The 23,094-nt window shown below is 40.5% G+C and overlaps 2 protein-coding genes across 2 annotated transcripts in view; one reads left to right on the top strand and one right to left on the bottom strand.

The window, feature by feature from the left end:
* Nucleotides 1-17,835, bottom strand: part of LOC123251539 (intraflagellar transport associated protein) — a 91,348-nt gene extending 73,513 nt beyond the window's left edge. The window contains exons 1-2 of the mRNA XM_044680830.1: nt 17,753-17,835; nt 10,600-10,645 (exon numbers count right to left, since the gene is read on the bottom strand). The gene's annotated coding sequence lies outside the window, so the exon portion shown is untranslated. The remainder of the gene's footprint in view (nt 1-10,599; nt 10,646-17,752) is intronic.
* Nucleotides 17,836-19,026: 1,191 nt separating this feature from the next.
* On the top strand, nt 19,027-20,610 carry RAG2 (recombination activating 2). Its single transcript, XM_044682197.1, has one exon. The coding sequence runs from the start codon at nt 19,027-19,029 to the stop codon at nt 20,608-20,610; it is 1,584 nt and encodes a 527-aa protein (XP_044538132.1).
* The last annotated feature ends 2,484 nt before the right edge of the window (nt 20,611-23,094 follow it).

Here is a 23,094-nt window from a genome sequence, read left to right as displayed (position 1 = left end):
GCTCAAAGGGCTATAAAAGAATGCCTGCCCTTTGATCCAGCCATACCATTGCTGGGTTTGTACCCCAAAGAGATCATAGATAAACAGACTTGTACGAAAATATTCATAGCTGCGCTTTTTGTGGTGGCAACAAATTGGAAAAGGAGGGTATGTCCTTCAATTGGGGAATGGCTGAACAAACTGTGGTATATGCGGGTGATGGAATACTATTGTGCTAAAAGGAATAATAAACTGGAGGAGTTCCAGGCGAACTGGAGAGACCTCCGGGAACAGATGCAGAGCGAAAGGAGCAGAGCCAGAAGAACTCTGTACACAGAGACTGATATACTGTGGTAAAATTGAATGTAATGGACCCCAGTACCAGCAGCAATACAATGACCCAGGACAATTCTGAGGGATTTATGGTAAAGACGCTACCCACATTCAGAGGAAGGACTGCAGGAGAGGAAACATATAAGAAAAACAACTGCTTGAACACATGGGTCGGGGTGGACATGATTGAGGATGTAGACTCAAAACTACCACACCAATGCAACTACCAACAATTTGGAAATTGGTCTTGATCAAGGACACATGACAAAACTAGTGGAAATGTGCAACGGCCATGGGTGGGGGGAGTGCGGGGGGTGAAGGGGAAAGGTGGAGCATGAATCAGGTAACCATGTTAAAAATGAATATTAATAAATGTTTGAAAAAAATAGGTGTGACAAATTGTGCTGAAAAAAGATCAGAGCCCTATTCTCAAAAGGCTTATAATCTCTTTATTATTTAGAGAGAGGGTTTCATTCAATATTGTAACAGGATCACTTAAATAATCCTTTTTGTGACCACATAAATCAGAATAAGACTGTATTAAAAGAAAAGGGAAAAAAAGGAGCTAAAGGACAAAAATGTAAAACTAGAAGAAAAAAAAAAACAGGACAGATCTGTGACGAAATGAAACCAACATCTATAAGCAAAGTTATAAGGACCTCAAATTTTCCAAAAATTTACATAGCAATTCACATTACAAAGACCTTTCCTCAAAACAAAATTATGAAATAAGTAGTAAAATTATCATTATTACTATTGTTGTTTTACAATGAGAAAATTAAGAAGTTAGGTGACTTGCCCACAGTCACATAACTAAGAACCAGTGGCAGAATTTGAACTTGGGTCTCCTGACCCAGCCTTCTTGCCACTATATTCTGCTGCCTCTGTCTTATTTGAGTTCAAGGTTGCTCATTTTTATCTTTCTGCAGAAAGCTCTGGGGAATGAAAACAAAACTTGACTATAAAATTATATAGACAAACAGAAACTTTCCTTCCTATTGAAAAATTTGCTTTCTTTTCCTGTTCACCCATCCAAATAATAATAATTAAGTTTCTTGAGGCTATCATTCATTAAGTCTTACTGATCATCAGCAGGTTGTATAAAATCAATTTTATTTACAAAAAAAAAAAAAACATAGTCTTCCTCCCAGCTGTTTAAAACAAACATTATCTGCATTGAATCACCAAGTTAGGTCAGCTGAATATTAGTGTGATTTCAATTACACAGTTATTAATTCCATTAAACAAAGAAAAATAGTTAAAACACTTGAGCTTCCTCTTAAGAAAGAACAGCAGCAGCTCCTTTCTGGAGTCCAAAGAACCTGAATTATGTACCCATAAAACAAAATCTTGTAAAAATTCATTATCTTTTAATTGCATAGATTAAAATACTTGAACTTCTGAAATACCTGAGGTATGTGTAATCTGCATAAAGCAAACTTACAATAGCCCCAACCAAAATTCTCCCTTAACAAATTCAGAAGCCAACACTCCAGCATTTTTCCATCCAAGCTAAAAAAGTCTACATTTCTTTCACATTGAGACTCATCTCTGGGCCAAAAGGAGAGAGGTTCTCTCCACAATCATTTGAACTTGTATCACTTAGGGTCTTTGAAGACTTGGAACCACTATGGACCCTGAATGAGCGTGAGGGCTCAGCTCCTTTAGTAACGGGGACACCTCAATCACTAAGCTGTCAAACTAGCCAGGCACGATGTGCCTCTCTTCCTGTGCAAAGGCTGAGCAGGAGTGAGGAAGGAAGACCAGGTAACAGAGAGGTAGTTGTTGTTTCCATTCCACTTCCATAATCCATCAAATGACTAGCAAAGTAGGCAGCAGTAACCAAAAATACACAAAAGCAGACTTCTAATCAGAACTCTGAGAGTTCCCCAGGACAGCCCCTCATCAACTTAAGTTTCAAGAAGCAAATTTGGAAAAATATTCTCTCCAATCAAATTGGCCTTTCCAGTAGCAGTGATTGAGGCCATTAGGCTAAAAAAAACTAAGATGGAGAATGTCCTTTGAGAAGAAGAAAACAAATATTCAAATTAAGCTATTGTTTTTAACCCTGGTAGGAATGCTTTGTAGGAAGTCTTCCCAAATATCTTGTTGTTTATAACAGCACTACAGCTTAAAACAACTGGTTGTTTTTTTTATCTCCCAGGGAAGAAAAATATGATTAAGAATAAAAATATTTACCTCCTGTCAATTGCAAATGAGCTATTCAATGTATAATAAAAATGAATATTAAAAATAGATAACTAAAAAATCCTTATCAGATTTCTTACTGTCTCGGGGAGGTGAGTTAAGGAGGAAGGATCAGAAGAAGGGAGAGAATTTGGAACTCAAAACTTTTTTTTAAATTAATGTTGGAAAAATTGTTTTTACATGTAATTGGGAAAGTAAAATATAGTTTTAAATAGGTGACTAAATAAAATCAAATTTATCATCTTTCCTAAAAAGAATTGGGGGGGGGGGGGAGCAGCTAGATAGCTCAGTGAATTGAGCCAGGCCTGGAGACAAGAGGTCCTAGGTTCAAGTATGACCTCAGACATTTTCCACTTGTGTGTCCCTGGGCAAGTCCTTAATCCCTCTTGCCTAGCCCTTACCAATCCTTTGCCTTGGAACCTTCTTAGTATCAATTCTAAGAAGGTAATAGTTAAAAAAATATGATGTAAACATAAATTCCAAGTGATTTTTATCATGTGTTTGTATATTTTATAGAAGAACTCAAATTTTTTAAGAAGTAAAATTCTAAAAGTTTGAAACAGATTGGTTTCAATATTTTCTTTTTGCAGTTTTGATTCCACTTTCTCAATGTGTCAAAAAACATAGTTTCACTTTGCCAACATTTTCTCCATGCTCAAAGGGTGGAAAGACAAGCTTTTTCCCTCAGAAAAAGGGATTTCAATCACCACTGCAAATCTGCTCTAGAACTGGAGTTTCATCTTCATTTTCAAGTATCATTTTTAATCTAACTAGCAGAAATCATGGAACCTTTTAGTGAAAGACTATTGCATTCTGGTCAGCTGGTTAGATTTAATTCATTGTTTTAGATGAAATTGGCACATCAACTGTCATCTTTTCTCCTCTTACCAATCCATCATGATAATTAATATTGCCTCTTTCTGAGTATTTCCCTTCATTTCCTCTTTCCTCCTTTTTGCCTACTGAAGTAGGTTCTCATAGTAATAACCATTCATTCAACAAGCCAAACTATCTCCCTTTCCAATCTCAGTTATATTATTTCCTGACAGGTCAGAAACTTGTTAACAGAGAGCAATGATTCAATATTCTAGGCTTATCCTAAAAAATTGTGAAAAACTGCCACTGATTCTATTTTTAGATACTTTTATTGACTCTGTGCAACAATAAGTCTAAAAATGACAGAATCATAGCCTTCGAAGGGACCTTAGAGGTCATCGAGTCTAACATTTCCCCTAGTGAAAGAACCCATTCTACTAAAATCCTTGACAGGTTGTCCATCTCCTGAACTCTACTAGTGACAGGGAGATCCCTATTTTGTGACATGGCCCATTCCACCACTAGGCTGCTTGATTGTTAAAAAGTTCTCTCTCCTAGGCAGCCCGACTCTGCATTCTGTAACTCCTACCCATTGGTGCTAATTCTGTCCTCTAGAGTTCCATGCAATCCACTACTACTTCTGCTTCCAAACAACAGCTCTCCAAATATGTAAAGAGAACTATTATGTTTTCCTTAAGTCTTCTCTTTTAAGGCCCCAAATCCCTAATTCCCTCAATCCAATTATAACAGTCATTCCCAGGCCCCATCAAAATTTCTGACTGCCTTCCTCTATACATTTTCACTACTTTGCCAAGTTTTGCTTCAAGTTTAATGAGCAATATTGGTCACCAAATTCCAGCTATGGTTTAGCCAGTGCAGAATAAATTATTACTTCCCTTGATCTGTATGTGATTAAGACTAACTAAGATTTTATTCACTTTGTTAGCAGCCACGCTAGAACAGGAGTTTGGGAGTTTGTGATCAACTCATGTCTCCAGAGTTTTTCCAAACGAATTAGGTGGTCTGGTCAAAAAAACTCACATAACTTACATGCAGAAATTTTACATTAATTCCTATTGGCATTTGTCTTGTTGATTATTTGAACTGCTTGTCTATTTGTAAAGTAGAAAAAATACTTGCAAAGCTTGCAGAGATACTTTTATGTCACTGAGAGAATTTAAGAAAAGATACTACCCTGTTCTTCCCCATTCACTCACTATGTGACACTGGGTGAGTCATTTCACATCCTTCAGTCTCAATTTCCCCACTTACAAAATTAAAAGGCTACACTAATTGATCTCTAAGGTCCCTTTCTGTTCAGAATAGGTCTGGTTTGTTGTAACCAATTCTCTTCTCTTTTATTTCATTGCCACATCAAATAGAATGAGCAACCATCCATCATTTGAAGAGATAGCGAGCTAGTCCATTTGTATACGGTATGTATACATATTGGATATATGCAGGTTATATACATGTACACATTTATTGCAGTAAAAATACAAATTCCATTCTGCCTGTAATATCATTTTCTGCAAGTTGAGGGACAACCAACAGTTTGGAATTCGGAACCTTACCCAGATGCCATGAGCCAAGGGGCAAAAGACAGTTGCTGCCAACACTATAAAAAGGCATTAGCTGAGGCAAACAGTCTCTCAGTTGTGAGAAGGGGACCCTGGGTGGCTGCGTGGGTAGGCCTAGCAACCTGCTCTAGTTACTTGTATCCTGCTTAATTGATTATCCCATTATCAACTACTGAATAGAGCTATGAGATAGATCCCGATTACCTGATTAACAAGGAGAAAACATCATCAATCAGTCCATTGGTCAGGGCCAAAGTGCCTGGCCTGACCAAGGCCAGAGAGGGAGAGGCATCTCTCCAGCCAACTAACACAGCCTGTTATCAATTGGTTGTCCATCATCTATAGTCTAGCATAGATTCCCAACACCTCATTCCTCAACCTTGATCCTTCCCCTGAGTTTATTATAATTAAATTCTTTAAGTTCATCTGGTGAAGGCTGATTTCATCCTAGAGATCAGTTTAATATTCTGGCATCTAAGGGGAAAGGGAATACTTTAGTTAAGGCGCAGTCAACCACATTATCCATTCATCGTTAACATCTATCTTCATCATTAACATTTATCCAATCAACCCTAACATTTATCTATCAACTTAAGCCCAGGACAAGCAGCCAGAAAGCTGTGTGATTCCATTCACAGCTTCTCATTGGATCACTTAGTTCTGGGCATTGTAGGTAGGAACTGGTGTTTGACAGAGCTGCAATCAGTTGGGAACTAGTGTTCACTGTCTCAACCTTGGTGCTCACTTGGGCTTCCCATCCTTACTCAGCTTGGGCCCTTTAACCATCTGAGGACCTTAAGCCATCTCTCTATCAGGCCCAACCCAGAAGCACCATACAGCCCATAAAAATACATGTATACATTTATTGCAGTAAAAATACAAATTCCATTCTGCCTGGAAATAGGGGGAAGACTAAATAACTTCTTTTTTTTTTAAACCCTTAACTTTTGTGTATTGGCTCCGTGGTGGAAGAGTGGTAGGGGTGGGCAATCGAGGGTCAAGTGACTTGCCCAGGGTCACACAGCTGGGAAGTGTCTGAGGCCAGATTTGAACCTAGGACCTCCCATCTCTAGGCCTGACTCTCAATCCACTGAGCTACCCAGCTGCCCCCTAGACTAGATAACTTCTGACTGTGATTTCCTTATTAGTGACCTATTCAGAAATAGTCCTTTCACCAATGGACAGTGATACTCTTTCCAAAGGCACCAATCACAAGCCATCCATGTTTCCCCTTTCTTTGTAATTTCTGTCTCCATCTTCCCATAAATCTTCTAGAGGGGCTCCAACATTGTGTGGACACCCATTAATTACCCTTTGTCCTCACCATAGGACTGACTGGCTTGCCTTTTCTGCTCATAGTTTTCTCTGATGACATCCTCTCAGCACCCTCCCTTTCACAGATCTCTATGGGTAACTTGTGGTGGACTTTTGCAGTGACTTTTAGATGGCCTCAACTTTGTGATATTCAAAAGACTTGGCCATACACCATCACTGGAAGAACACTATTTAAAAACAGAGGTCTCTCAGGGGCAGCTAGGTGGTTCAATGAAAAGAGAACCAAGACTAGGGATGGGAAGTCCTAGGTTCAAATCTGGCCTCAGATGCTTCCTAGCTAGTGACCCTGGACAAGTCACTTAGCCTCCATTGCATAGCCTTTACCTCTTCTGCCTTGGAACCAGTACTTAGTATTAATTCTAAAATAGAAGATGAGGGGTAAGAAGGGGAAAAAAAGACAACATTGAAAACATGTATTCAAAAAAAAAAAAAAAAACAGTGGGCAATCCAAATAGTCTAGTGTCCCTAAATCACAGGAAGCCTCCAATTCCTTGGTCAGATCCTCTCTGAAGTATTTCAGAAACAGTGTGAAGAAAAATGGCACAGGAAGAGGAGGTAAGGAAAGGTTTAAATCTACACTGGGGTGGGGGGAGGTTCCCCACTATTGACATCAATTCCATTCAAGCATCAAAGGATGTCAGTATATCACTTCATTAAGCCCTCAAAATCCACACATACGCAAAGATGTTCTTCCACTTTGGGGATTATATTTATTCCCATCCTACAAATGTTCATTTGCTTCTCACTTCAGACAAGGGTATAGAAATATGTTACAGTGAGAGTTTGAAATCTGATCTGCCTGGGAACAGAGAGGGGAACATATAACTTATGACTGTGATTTCCCTGTTGGTGACTTGCTCGGAAATGCTGAATCAGGCAGGAAAAAGGAGAGCAAACATAATTCTGATTGTATTTAACCACAACCCAAAGATGCCTGTGTGGCTGCCTTTTTCCATTATGCATTGAGGTCTTTCGAGGCAGGCACTATATCCATCACTTCCTTCCTAACTCTCCATACTGCCTACCAAGCTTGGTTCTATACACAGCAGACACTGGAATGTTACTGACTGGCCTCTCTCTTTTAGGCATCAGACAATACAGTGAGCAGTGGGTCAGGCTATCTGGCTTTGATCAGGCCAATTCTAAAGGTCATTAACACCTATTGAGGTATCCCATGCACAGTCTTACAGCTCTGAGAACACTGGATTTGGAGTTAGCAGATCTGAATCTCAGTGCCAAGCAACTTTCGATGACTCATTTCATCTCTTAAGGCCTCAGCTTCCTAAGGGTTAGACCATCTGATCATTGAGGTCCCTTCCTTCCTGCCCTAAATTCTACGGTCCTATAATTTTGCCACCCATGTTGCTAATTCCCAACCTCTGGAAAACTATTATGCTCTGGACTAAGGAGTAGGCTGAACCTGTCTCTAGTTATTTAGGTATTACTAAAATCTATAATCTCAGAATCTAACCAACAGTTACTAATTATTTCTATTCTCTACAATTTAATTTGCTTTGATAAATTCAGAGTGTAGGACACCTGGCATGCCAATTCTTTGCTATTCTTCATTTGAATTCTAATCATACATACATGTAATCAGTCATTATATGTCAATATAAATAGGGTGTAAAAAAGGTAATCTGGAAGAAATATCAGGAATAGATATTTTCATTTTTAAAGGTATAGGCAAATATTCTCACCAATGGAAACCATACTCTAATTGATCTGTGATTTCATCAGGCTGCCCAAGCAAACTGAAATCCATCTAGGCAACTTTCTCACACTGTAAAATTCTTGTTTGTGTCTCTCCATAAATCCTCCATCAGGGGTCCCATGCACATGAGAGAGGTCTTGCTCTGAATGTTTTAAGTATCCATGGACAGGAAGGCAGAACTAAGGCCATGTGCTATATCCCCTCATCTTTACTTTATGACTGGCCAACTTCCTTTTCTTTGCTACATATCTTTCAGGATGACATTCATACCATTTCTGGAAACCAATCAATATTCAGTGCTTAGATTTATTCTTAAAGAAAAACCAGATGGTGCCATGCTAATTCTTAACTCGGGCTTACTTGTCTGGCATTCCCACCATCATGGTACAAACCCTCATTATCTCACATCTGGATCACTGCAATAGCCTGCTGAGGGGTCTGCCTGCCTGCCTGCCTCAAGTGTCCCTACTCCAAACCTTCCTCCATTCTATCACTAAAATGGTTTTCCTAAAGTTCAGGCCCAGCCATATCACACTCCCTTGTCAATAAACTCCAGTTGCTCCCTATCTCCTCCAGGATCAAATGCTGTTTGACATCCAAAGTCCTCCTAATTCAGCTCCCTCCTACCTTAAACACACTTCAATACAGTAGCACTGACCTCCTGACTGTTCTACAAACAAGACTCTCTGTTCCTTGGTTCGGGCAGTCTCTCTTAGCTGTCCTCCATCCCTGGAATGCTCTCCCTTCTCTGTTCTGACCACGGACCTCTCAAGCTTCCTTTAAGTCCCAACTAAAATCCTTCCTTGTCCAGGGAGTCTTCCCCAACATCTCTCAGTCCCAGTGTCTTCCCTCTCTTAATTATTCCCTATTTCTCCTGCATATAGCTTTTTTGGAATATATTTGTTTGCATGCTATTCCTCCATTAGACTGAAAGTTCTTTAAGGACAAGGATCCCTTTTTGGATTCCCAGCACTTAGTATAGTGCCTGGAACATAGCAGGTGCTTAATAAATGTTGACTGACTGATTGCAGTCTCTACTGGAAGAAGAAGAATTCACACTGGATAAAATTCTAGTTTTTTGTTATTATTCGTTTAATATTATTCGTATTATTATATATATTATATAATATAAATATATTATTTATATAAAACATCAAAATGTTTTATATAAAAATTCATGTGCCAAAAGAGCACATCTTTACAAGCCCAAATTGAATCCTCCTCCATCCCTTCATCATTTCCACTCTCCTTTCCTGCTCTGACCAGTCATGAAACAGTTAAATCTTGAACACACACACACACACACACACACACACACACACCAGACCCTGCTGGGTATCTTCCTGAACCATCTGAAGGGGGGGAAAAAAAACGGTCACAGCCAGTTACCCACATTCGAAGAGTGCTCATCAAAACATCTGTAAGCCTATACACACTCTCTCACTGTCAGCTTTCTGCTGCCCTGGCCCCAGTGTGCAGGCAGAGAATCTTCCCAAAGTGCTGACATTTTAATCCTGGTTTAGACGCAAAGATTTCAGGGAGGGGGAAGCAGTCCCTTTGGCACTCAGGTAGGTCCAATCCATTCATTTCTACCAAATCTAAAGCTGGGGGCCTCTTCATAAACTTTGGGGGAAATTATAATGCCACACTTCAGAAGCTTATTCATTTCAAGTGGACTAGGTGTCCAGATGGGGAAGGGATAATGAAGAATTGGGAAGCTGGGTTGCTTTTCTGGCTCAGCACACTGCGGGAATTTAATCCCTGTGCCTTTGGAGGGCTGTGTATTAATCTTAGTGCACAAATGCTTCCCTGGCAGAACTGTCAGAAAGAAAAACTAATCCCAGTTTTACTGCTAGCAAAAATCAAATAATGTATGCATCAAACCTGATTAACCTTGCAAGATGGTGTTAATTCATACACTAACTGCCTGCAGTTACACAAACTTATCTGCTATTAAGGGGCAATCTGAAAACATGGGCAGTACTGACCAATCAAATCTGATCTTAATCCAGAATCCAGTACCTTCTTTAAGAAGGAAAAAATCAGGAAGGAGGAGGAAGGTGGACTGATGGAAAAAACTACAAACCCAGACCTCACATTGTATACTGGGTTTGAGTATAATCTATGCTCTTAGCTTCAAAATGAATAAATGAAATTCTCCCATTGAGAACTGTTAGCATGGGGTTAGAAAAACCATAGAAGTTTAATGGTATGATATTTCTGTCTTTTAGAAAGGCTCTTCAATGTGTGCTGACTTTGAAATTTCCCTCAGTTGAAGAACTGTGCCTTGTTTAAAACTTGGCCCATTTTAACTTGGTCTTTTGTAAAGAAAGAACATTGTTACATTATTTTTATTTCCAGTTTTCTTTTCAAAACGAAGGCATGGCAAATAAATTCATATGAAAACCATGGTAAAATGGAAAACTGCCCAAGTCAAGGAAAAAAGATTTGACCCAGGAAAGTGACACATATCTAATCAAATAAAATAGAGCAAAAAAAAATGGGTTATGTAGATTAAACTTTTTTGGATCATTTACAGATGATTTTACATACCTGATTTTAAACAGGCAGCATTTTTTTAATTGAATTGAGAAATATTTGATGAGTGCTACCAAACACAAAAGGCAAACTTACCTTATTTATTTACGTATTTGAAATCTCAGTCACTGTTCTGTGGCCCCTGTAATGACAATGAGGTGAGTTACCAACAGGGGATCAAAGAGAGGATAGGTCAAAAATTCAATATTGCCAGGTACGTATTTCCAAAGCTGCTTGGGAAATCCTCAGTGACCCTAAGCTAGCAAGGACGAGGAGAGTCTTCCTTGACTCTTGTCTAAGAATAATTTTCTATTTAATCAAAAATAATCATGTTTTCATATACAAGTGTCCAAGATCTTTATGCCATCCAAAAATGAAGTCAGCAGGTTAAAATGAAAACTTTTTTTAAAAAGCCTTACTGAACAAAACTTGTACTGCCCCATAGCAGCTGCTTCACCCATGGGACCTGGAAGCTATTATCCACTGCAGAGTTTGTTTGCTATTCTAATAACAGCCTTCACAGGTGTTAGAAACAACCAGCCTTTGGCTTCTTTCTGCCTATGCCCCAGAGCTATGCAGCTATGAGAGAATGATATGCATCTTGCTGCCTATAATCACCTGTGTGTTCCAATTTATTGAATTGAGGACCTGTAACAATTCCTTTCAGTTATTATGGATTTATTGCTAGCATTTTCTCAGTTACATGACTGCCATCTCTTCTTGGGCCAGGATAAGCCAATGATAAAATAAGCCTACCCCTCTTGGACTAAAATATAAGCAAAATCAAACAACAACAAAAAAAAAAAAAAAAAAACTCTTGCTGAACCCATATACCTCTATTTTCCAAGGAAAATTAAAATTAAGGTTTTTTTTTATAAAAACTCTTCTTATATACCACTTCTAGCCCTAGTAGTATCTACAAGACCAAAATTATTATTAATGGATTCTGCCTTGGGGAATTCAGAAGAGTGGATGTTTAAAGGTCACTCCTCAGTGCAGTCTTTAAACGGAGAAGATTTAATAAAATATATTATTGGGTACTGATTCTTGATAGAAGCACCAAACAACTCCTTGAAAATAACTACACATTAGAGTTAGGGAACCACCTACACAGTTCAAGGATATGGAAGTGGAGAACTGATCACAGAATCAGATTCAAATTATCTTTAAAAGTCACTTCCCTTGAAATTCTCACACTTTGGGGCAGCTGGGTAGCTCAGTGGATTGAGAGCCAGGCCTAGAGACGGGAGGTCCTAGGTTCAAATCTGGCCTCAGACACTTCCCAGCTGTGTGACCCTGGGCAAGTCACTTGACCCCCATTGCCCACCCTTACCACTCTTCCACCTAAGAGCTAATATACAGAAGTTAAGGGTTTAAGAAAAAAAAAAAAAAAAGAAATTCTCACACTTCTTTGAAGGAATTTCTGATTAGCAGGTCCCTGGGAGCCTGGGTAAAGACAGTAAACTGTAGTATGAAGGAGTAAGGGAAAAGGACATAAAAGGAATGTACAAAAACATGTTATTTAAATTGATGGGGGGGAGGAGGGGGGAAGCTGAGTACCTCAGTGGATTGAGAGCCAGGCCTAGAGACAGGAGGTCCTAGGTTCCAATCTGGCCTCAGACACATCTCAGCTGTGTGATCCTGGGCAAGTCACTTGACCCCCATTGCCTACTCTTACCACTCTTCTGCCTTGGAGCCAGTAAGTAAGGGTTTAAAAAAAAATTGACCTCAGGACCACCAATTTAATTCAAGGCCTTTTAAGCACCTTCCTATTTGGAAGGCCTATGCTAGGCACTGAGGGATGATACAAAGTGAAAGGCAGCAGGCTATATGCTTACAATCTAATGGGAAGTTTATGTAGCACCCCAGTAGGGACAATACAAGGTGAAATGTGACCAGAAGAAGGGAGAGATTGACATAAATGCTCAATGAAAACTGGAGGAGGCACTTCTCTAGGAAAGACTTCAGGGAAGATGCAGCCCCTGAGTCTGGCTACAGAATAGAATTCACTCAACAAGCAGAGAAAAGGAGTGAGTAGGTTCAAAGTCAGTGGGCCAAGATAGGTTACACAAGTAGACGGAGATGTAAAGGGAACAATCAGAAGTCCGATTTTACTGGAGTAGAGAGTATGTGATGGGGAATAGTGTCAGAGAAGAGAGTTTGAAGCTAGACTGTAAAAGGCCTTAATATGGCTAAATAATAACCAGCATTTCAATGGTGCTTTGAGTTCTGCAGAGTGTTTTATGTAAATTATCACAATCAAACATCATAAAAGCCCTGGGAGGTAGGTGCTGTTATTATCCCCATTTTACAGATGAAGAAACTGAGGCACAGGGAAGTCAAATGATTTGCCCTGAGTCACCCAGCTAGTAAGTGACAGAGTCAGGATTCAAACCCAGGTCTTTTTAACTCCATAATTCTCTGCTCTCTCCACTCTACCTCCTAACTGCCTCCTTTTAAATGACAAATAAGGAATTTGACCTTTATCTTAGGGGGGAATAGGGAGCCACTGATGGTGACTTACATTTTATTCCTAACTATCCCATTCAGCTCAGAAGGTTAAAAATCCATATAAAATAACCAGTTGTCCCAGTTTCCAAAGCTTAGAATTCACCTGTCAGCGTTAAGACCATCATCCCCCCAGTGTGACAAGTTATTATATCCTAACAGCATCACTTGTGACAGCTTCAGATGTAGAGATTTAGAAGCATATTAAAAAAGGGCCCAATCAATCCAAGACACGTTTCTCTGCTCCCACACTAGCACTCTTCTTTCCATCTGTTTGCCTGGACTTCTTGGCTTTAGTATTTCCACAATGTCAACAGGGATGGCATGTAGCATTAGCAGTCCCCAATATCCTTTAAAGTTCTTGTTCCAAATAGGGTCAAATAGACCTACTTCTCATTGTAGATGGTTTTTTTTTATTTTTCTTTTTTTTAAAACCCTTAACTTTTGTGTATTGGCTCCTAGGTGGAAGAGTGGTAAGGGTGGGCAATGGGGGTCAAGGGACTTGCCCCGGATCACACAGCTGGGAAGTGTCTGAGGCTAGATTTGAACCTAGGACCTCCCATCTATAGGTCTGACTCTCAATCCACTGAGTAGCAGCTGCCCCAGTAAATGGTATTTAAGAAAGGCCCTTAGCACATTCTACCTTGACCCAGACTTTTCTGAGTATTTCAAACAAAAGATAGTGTGTGTGTGTGTGTGTGTGTGTGTGTGTGTGTGTGTGTGTGTGTGTACAACAGAGAGAAAGAGACTTGCAAAATTTAAATGCCACAGAAATGTTATTTGGCATTAGCTACATGTATCTCTACCTTGTTAGATTATAGATTCCTTTAGGAAACAGACTATCCTATTTTCATAGCTAAAATAATAAATAAATTTGGGGGCCTCGAGGTGGCTCAGTTGATTGAGAGTCAGGCCTAGAGATGGGGGTCCTGGGTTCCATTCTGGCCTCAGACAGTTCCTAGCTGTGTGACCCTGGGTAAATCACTTAACCCCCCCATCGCCTATGCCTTAATGCTTTCCTGCCTTGGAACCAATGCATAGTATTGATTCTAAGATAGAAGATAAGGTTATTAAAAAAAAAAAAAAAAACCCAGTCAGTGCCAGTATTTTCTAGCCACACTGACTTATAGAAAGTCAGTCCATAAAGAAAGAGAGTTCGTTCTGATTTCTTTCTCATAGGGCTAATTCTCAGTCTTTTATATTGAGCCATCACCGATCTCCTATCCCCAATCAAGGACATCCCAAGGCTCTGTCCAGTACCCACTTTTCTTCTCCTAAGACATTATCTCTCCTTGCTGATTTTACCATGGATATGCCAATCCACTAAATACAAAAGACTCCCCTTATCCATTTATCTAGTCATAATCAAACTCCTAAACACCAGGCCCATTTCACCATCTCCCAAAAATCGTCACAGACATTCCGGCAGCACATTGAACTTAATGCTTAAAGTAGAAGTTATCTCTCCCCAAAAAATTCATCTCCATTTCTGGGAAGGAGGCTACACCATCCTCTCAGAGAACCAGGTTTAAGAACTTTGGGGTTATTCCAGATTCTTCCCTGTCCCCCATTCCTTATACTAAATCTGCTGACAAGTCTTGTTAATTCTGCCTCCACAATCTCTCTCCTAGTTTCCACCTCTCTACCTCCCAGCTACCACCCTAGTTCTGACCCTCATCATCTGTCCCCTGGACTATGCTGTAAGAGCCTCCTACTTGGTCCAACTGCCTCCAGTCTCTTGGATCCACTGTCCTGAAGGCCCAGGTCCACCCTTATCATACATAGCCCAATTCAAAAAGCTTCAGTAGTTTAATATTACCTCTGAATAAACTGTAAAATACAAATTTCTCCCCTCCTGTGAGAGGGCCCTACATAATCTGGCTTCAACCTCCCTTTGCAACCTCATCTCAGAATGCTCTACCAGTGGTTCCTAAACTTTTTTGGCCTACCTCCCCCTTTCCAGAAAAAATATTACTTAGCCCCCTGGAAATTAATTTTTTTTAATTTTAATAGTAATTAATAGGAAAGATAAATATACCTGTGGCCATCACCGCCCCCCTGGATTGCTGCAGCACCCACCAGGGGGTGGTGGCGCCCACTTTGGGAATCACTGCTCTACACAAACTTGACACTGGCCAAAAAGACCCTACTACAGCCACACTCCAAACTTGACACTCCATCCCTTCTCTCTGACATTGATATAGGCCATCTCCCTCCCCTGGCTCATATCCTCTCTCATTTCAGCCCCTAAAAATATATGGCTTCCTACAAGGCTCAGATTTGAGATCACCTCCCATGTAGCCCTCTCCTTCAAATTAACTTGTATTATACTTATCTGTGTCCTTGCCACAGATGCACAGTAGAACATATGCTCTTCAGGGCAGGGATTGTTATGTTTTTGTCTTTAATGCTTAATAAATGTCTATTGAATCGAATGAGACCTGCATTCTCAAACATAAGCGCATACTTTATATTAAATAACACCTTGTTTTTAGAGAAGACATAAAGACTTCCTATCTCAGAAAACAAGATAACAGGTAGCACTAACTGAACTCCACTTCCACCATTTTCCCAGCTGTTCTTCAGAGAAAGAAAAGGACAGAAGAAAAGACTGAAAGATTGGCTTGCTTTATGATAATAATTCATATCTATAGTGTGCTTCTGTGTGAATTATGTCATGAAAGCACTATGTCCTCTAGTTGAAAAAATAAAGGAATTGAAACTCAGGGAGGTTCACTAAGAGGAAACAGTGGTAGAGACCACTAAACTTCAGATCAAAATCTCAAAAGGATGTTGCCCTTGACTAGAGGTAAAGTGTCTTTGGAAAGGTCACTTTCTGCCTCAGTTTTTCCCATCATAAAATGAAAGGATTTGACTAGGTCAGTAGTTCTTAGCCTGGGAAATGTGAATTTGTGAGTATTTCAATAATTATACATCAATATAATTCGTTTCCCTTATAATCCTATGTCAGAGGCACAGCTAGGTGACAATAGTGGATGGAGTGCCAGGCCTGGAATCAGGAGGACCTGGGTTCATATGGCCTTAGACATAACCTAGCTGTGTAACCCCAGGCAAGTCACTTAACTTTGTTTGCCTAGCTCTTGCCCTTCTATCCCAGGGTTGTTATTAAGACAGAAAGAGTTAAAAATATATAATAATCCGGTTATTTCATGGATTTAAAAGCATTCTGGGAATTTCCAAAGGGTTCTCCAAACTGTCAAAGGCATGAAAAAGGTTAAGAACCATGGGCCCAGATCTCTACTTCCGACACACTGTGATGCTGTAGTTTGGCCAAGACCACATAATGCTAAAATAATGTCAGAACTCATGTTGGAACTCGGTATAACTGCAGTTATTACACTGCAGGCAGAGAATGAAGGGGCATAGGGAGGGAAAGAGAAGGATGAGCCAAAAGAGACAAAGACTATGCCGGTAAGAAATAGACAAATTAAAAGTAGGGCTCCTTTAATTCTTCCATTGTGAAAGTAGAAGGCATCAAAGCCCTGGCCAGTCTCCAGCCCCATCTGAGTACCAGAAGGACTCCAAGGAGCTACCCTTAATAATGACTGACAGTAACATTTAAAGTATACGTGGTGTTTTCAAGTTTGCAAGACACTTTCCATGCAGTCTCATTCACACCTCACAAGAGTTCTAGGATGGGGACAGCTAGGTAGCACAGATAGAGCATCACACCTAGAGTCAGAAGGTCCTGGGTTCAAATATGACCTCAGACACTTCCTAGCTGTGTACCCCTGGGCAAGTCACTTAACCCTGATTTCCTAGCCCTTACCACTCTTCTATCTTAGAAGTGATATTAGGAAAGAAAGTAAGAATTTTTAAAACTCTATCAGTTGGTATTATAAACTCCATTAACATTTGAACAGGGTGGCCTAGTAGATAGGAGGCTGAGTTGGAAGCCAGGAAGTTCTGAATTCACACACTGATCCTGTGGCCCTAGGAAGACCAATGTCTTAGTGCTCAAGGAAATTCTAAATTACAGAAAAAGTGCTGAGTTCCCCTCCCCCCCCACCATACACCCCACCACCCCCGCCCATGAAATTCCTGCTCCAGACATTCTACTGATTCCATCTAACAGATGAACAAAGGGAGGGCTGAAGAAATTCAGTGGTTGGTCCAGGCTCACACAGCTACTGAGTGTCAAAAGCAGAATCTGAACCTGGGTCATTCCTACTTCAAATCTGGTTGTTCAGCCTCTGCCTCCCTCTAAGGTGTGGCGGTGCTAGGGGGAAAGAGAGGGAAAAAAACCTGAGAGCTCGGGTTCAAATCTTCTGCTACACACTACTTTTGTAGGCTCCTCCCCACCCTTAGGCTTCAGTTTCTCCATCTGTAAAATGGGAGGTAAGGGTGGGACATCAGTGACTGTGAAGGTCCGGTCCGGTGCTGGATCTCAACCCTTCTTTCAACCTCGGTTTCTACATCTGTAAAATGGGAGGGGGGAAAGTAGACTCAAAGATCTCGAGGGTCCCCTTCCCTGAGCCTCAGTTTGCCCCTACTGTAAAGTGCGGGTGGCCGGGTCCCAAGGCGACCCCTCCCCCTAGCTCGGGCTTCTTCCAGTGTGAAGAGGAGAAAGAAAGAAAGGAGGCGGATCCAGGCTGGGCGAAGGGCCGCGTCGCCATGGCAACGGCGGCCCCTCCGCTGCTCCCTCCTGCTGGGTCCTTTAGGACGCCCCTGCCCTGTAGACGATGGCAGAGGCGGCCTCGACGTTCGCCCTGACGCTCACCTAGTCCCTCTGTGCTCCTCGATCTTGAGCTGAGAGGAGCCCGGGATTCTTTCTCGCCGGGAGCAGGGGGAAGCCTACACCGCCCACTTAGCGGCACACATTCCTGAACGAAAAGGCTTCTAGGAAATGTAGTTCCACGTCCCTCCCGCAGGACTGAGAGGAGAATGTGGAAGGAGTTGGGACTACATTTCCCAGAACTTCCAGGGAACCAAGTCCTCTTTTTAAACTTGTCCCCAGAGCTCAGAGAGCCCTGGTAGAAGGTTCCGGGATTCCTGACGTAACTGGACCATTTCGTCCATAGCTTTTTTATAGAGAGGGACTCCTAAATACGATATGTTTAAGGGCCTGGGCTATCGACTACCAGGCCCTGTTTAAAGAGAGCTAAATTTGGGACCAGAGGACCTGGGTTCAAATGCATTTCTTGCCACTTAACAATTCATATAAAGTTTGGTGATTTACTTCTAACTCCACAATCTTTAGCTCTCAGCCTGAGACTGTCCCAAACTACTATTTAATTATTTGGGGTATGTGTGTATACATATATATGTATGTGTGTGTACATATATGTGTGTATACATATACACACATAGGAGTTCAAATTCATATATTTATACATATATGTATATTATACAAATATATTCCTATTAATTTACCTTTGTGCTGTATATTTTCTATATATACTTATCATATTAGAGTATAAATTCATTGGAAATAGAGATCATTTCATTCTTTATATTAGCATGCCCACTGTAGTACCTGACACATAGTAGGCACTAAATAAGTAAATAGAGCTACACGTATTTGAAAAAAAATAAAATTTAATAATAAATAAATAATCATGGATAGCTAGATGGCTGTCCAATAGATAGAGCACAGGACTTGCAATCAAGAAGACCTGAGTTCACATTCAACCTCACCCACATATACTAGCTGTGTGACCTTGGGCAAGTCATTCAACTTCTTTGTCTCTATTTCCCCATCTGTAAAATGGGAATAATAATAGCATCTATCTCACAACATTCTCACTGAAGTTAAATGAAGTTAAATGTAAAGTGCCTTGCAAACCTTAAAGTTTATGTACTATAAATGTTATTTATTATTATTATTGTTATTATTATCATTATTAGTGCTGGTTCATCAATTAGGGTACTTCCTCTCAACTGAGTCATAAAGAGGAAAATACTTTGTAAATATTAAGTGTTCTATAAATGTAGCTCCTTACTATTGTTTTCTGTGATGTCTTTAGATAAAGGATCTTCCCATCATCAGTCGATATGTCCCTACAGATGATAACAGTGAATAACAATGCCTCCTTAATCCAACCGGGTTTCTCTTTGATGAATTTTGAAGGACAAGTTTTTTTCTTTGGGCAAAAGGGATGGCCCAAGAGGTCTTGTCCCACTGGCATTTTTCTCTTCGATTTCAAACAGAACCAACTCAAACTGAAGCCTGCTCTTTTCTCAAAGGATTCCTGCTACCTCCCCCCTCTTCGATACCCCGCTACCTGCACCTTCCAAGGTAGCCTCGAGTTGAAGAAAGAGCAATACATCATCCATGGAGGAAAAACCCCAAATAATGAACTCTCAGATAAGATTTACATCATTAGTGCCACCTGCAAAAGCAACAAGAAAGTGACTTTTTGTTGTACAGAAAAAGAATTAGTTGGAGATATTCCAGAGGCAAGATACGGCCACACCATTGATGTGGTCTATAGCCGAGGAAAAAGCAGGTGTGTCATCTTTGGAGGTCGGTCCTATATGCCATCTGCCCAGAGGACTACAGAAAAATGGAACAGTGTCGTCGACTGCTCTCCACACGTCTTCTTAATAGATCTGGAATTTGGATGCTCTACCTCCTACAGCTTCCCAGAGCTCCAGGACGGGCTCTCCTTTCATGTCTCCATCGCTAGAAACGACACCCTTTACATCATGGGGGGCCACTCTCTCTCTAATAATAGCCGACCACCCAGCCTGTACCGACTGAAGGTGGATCTGCCACTCGGGAGCCCAGAGGTGAGTTGCACCGTCTTACCAGGAGGAATCTCAATCTCCAGTGCCATCCTGACTCAAACCAAAAGCAATGAGTTTGTCATCGTGGGCGGCTACCAGCTTGAAAACCAGAAAAGGATGGTCTGCAATATCATCACCGTAGAAGACAACAAGATTGAGATCCAAGATATGGAGACCCCAGATTGGACCCCTGACATTAAACACAGCAAATTATGGTTTGGAAGCAGCATGGGGAACGGGACCGTTTTTCTTGGTATACCAGGGGACAATAGGCAAACTATTTCAGATGCCCACTACTTCTACCTCTTGAAGTGTGGTGGAGAAGATGTAATGGCAGAAGAACAGGCGACACTCTCCTGTAGTCAAGCATCAACAGAAGATCCAGGAGACTCCACTCCCTTCGAAGACTCAGAAGAATTCTGTTTCAGTGCAGAAATCACCAGCTTTGATGGGGACAGTGATATTGACACCTATAATGAAGATGATGAAGAAGATGAATCAGAAACAGGCTATTGGATCATCTGCTGCCCCACCTGTGATGTTGACATTAACACCTGGGTACCCTTCTATTCCACCGAACTCAACAAACCTGCTATGATCTACTGTTCTCACGGAGATGGCCACTGGGTCCATGCCAAGTGTATGAACTTAGCTGAACAGTTACTAATTCATCTCTCAAAAGGAAGCAGTAAATATTTCTGCAATGAGCATGTGGAGATAGCGAGGGGCCTGCAAACACCAAAAAAGATTCTACCTTTAAAAAGGACCCCATTGAAAATCCACAAAAAGGCTCCAGTGAAAATAATCACTCCAGCCAAGAAATCATTTTTTAGAAAGTTATTTGATTAGAATTTGAAGAATTTTTGAGTTTTGTTTCATGAATCATTTTTTTAGACTCAAACTAAAGAATCACAGCTCTAACACAGAGAATTTCTGTTTTGTCCACTGGAACAAAATATGTATTTTTTTTATTTTACTCATATGAATTTAGTCCTAAAATAAAGAGTTCATAAAGTATAATTCTAAATACATTTATTGTTGAAAATGAGCTCAACATGTAATTAATATACATAGAGGCTTCCAAATCATAACTTTGGAACTGGAAGAGACTTAGAGGTCATCAGGTCCAACCTCTTTATTTTATAGATGAAGAAAATGAAGTCCAAAAAAGTTATGAGATTTGCCCAAGATCACACAGGTAGTCAACAGTTGAAACAAAATTTGAACTCAACTCCAAGTCCAGCCTCATTTCCACTGAGACTTTCATATTTTGATATTATTCATGAAAAATCTTAAACATAGAAATAATACTAGTAATACCCTACATCTGTAGAACTTTTAAATTTTTTAATATTTTCTGTGCCTTTTGGTCAGAGGAGTGAAGTATATGACCAGCTATGCTGACTAGCCAAACCACGTTATAATGTAACTAGAAAATATTTAACAAAATAAATAAAAGTGCAATAGAGCATAGATAATGTTAATATGTGGTTTTCAAAGTCAATATGGCAGACTGCAGAGATTCTTATATACTATTTATTGGCACGGTTTCTATTTGAGTTTGGCCACACTGCCTTAAAAGAAGTCCATGAAACAAGATTAACCCCAATTGACAAATGAGGAGACTAAGATACAGTGATAGGTAGCAGAGCATATTTTGACACTTAAGGCAAGTTTCACAAAACATTCCCCCAAGCAAGAGGCACAAAACACTCTCACATAAATTTTTCAAGACAAATTCAGTTGGGAAGGGAAGAGACAGATATTCTCAGAAGTGGCAAAGCTATTCTGCTCAAAGGATGGAAAACTCGGAGCTCAGCCACAGTGCAGAGTTAGCCAGGGGGAAAAAAGACAGCTATCTATTACCGAAGAAATATAAATCCTGCGATGCCTTTGAAACTTTAGTGCCTTGGGGGAAAACTCTGATCGCCCCACTCCAGTTATACCTTCTGATGCCCAGTGTCATACAGCTAATTAGTGGCAAAGCTGAGTTCAGAACCCAGCACTCCTAATGACCTTTCTTCTGCATCACACTGAACTCATTCATAGTCAGCATCTAGGGTCTCTTTTTTCTTTTTCCTTTTCTTTAACCTTTACCTTCTGTCGTAGAACCAATATGAAGTATTGATTCCAAGACAGAAGAGTGGTAAGGGCTAGGCAGTGGGGAATAAGTGACTTCCCCAAGGTCACACAGCTAGGAAGTGTCTGAGGCCAAATTTGAACCCAGGACCTCCAGTCTCTAGTCATGGCTCTCTATCCACTGAGCTGCCCTCAGTCAGAAGTTTTTATTGAATTCCTTCAAGAGAATCTTGATGAAATTAAAAGACCTTAAGAAGAAGAAATTAAAAGGTCTTTATTTTTATTTTTATTTTTGGTACCCAGTTAACCTGTGCAGTTGGATGCCAAAGGATATTGTAAAATCAGTGAGCTTAGTAAGGTTCAATTAGACACTTAACAGGAAAAAGAATAAGCTTTGTATCAGCTAGAATGAAAGTTACAAGGACTATTAATTTTGAGGCTTCGGGGCTTCCATTGATCACTAGACAGGATTAGAAATAAACATTCCCTCCGGTAGAGTGTTTTCTTAGGAAAGAATTGCATCTTCTCCTAAAAACAGTTGCCCTGCCGACACTAGTTATCAATCTTCATCAAGAACCTGCAGTGTGAGGTGCCACGGAGAAGACACAAGCCCTGTGGGAGTTGGAGCAACACAGCCCACATCTCCTCAACTGTGGCCTCATCTCCCAGCTCCCAAAGATCGCTGATGCAGCCTAAACAGAGTGGATTTGCAGCGTGATCTGAAGAAATAGTGACTTTGTCCATTGGGCTGGCTCATTTTCAAATGCCAATCACAAGGAGGTGGTGCAGTGTCTAGAGGTCTGGGTGCAGAATCAGGAAGACCCAGTCCCAAATCCAGCTCAGACACTCACTAGTTTTGTGACCCTAAGCAAACCACTTAACCTGTCTGCCTCAGTTTCCTCAACTGTAAAATGAAGATAATAAGAACATCTACCTCTTAGGTTTGTTATAAGAATCTGGTGAGATGGGGTGACTAGATAGCACAGTAGATTAAATGCCAGGACCGGAGTTGGGAGGACCTGGGTTGAAATTTGACTTCAGACACTTTCTAGCTGTCTGACTCTGGGCAAATCATTTAATCCCAGTTTCCTAGTCCTTGTCTTTGTTCTATTTTAGAATTGATTCTAAGACAGAAAGTAAGGAGGGGAGAGGGAGGAGGAGGAGGAGGAGGAGGAGGAGGAGGAGGAGAAGGAAAGAGAGAGAGAGAGAGAGAGAGAGAGAGAGAGAGAGAGAGAGAGAGAGAGAGAGAGAGAG

Source organism: Gracilinanus agilis, chromosome 6, assembly GCF_016433145.1.
Source record: "Gracilinanus agilis isolate LMUSP501 chromosome 6, AgileGrace, whole genome shotgun sequence".
NCBI classification, from domain to species: domain Eukaryota; kingdom Metazoa; phylum Chordata; class Mammalia; order Didelphimorphia; family Didelphidae; genus Gracilinanus; species Gracilinanus agilis.
This window is presented reverse-complemented; position numbering and strand designations above follow the sequence as displayed.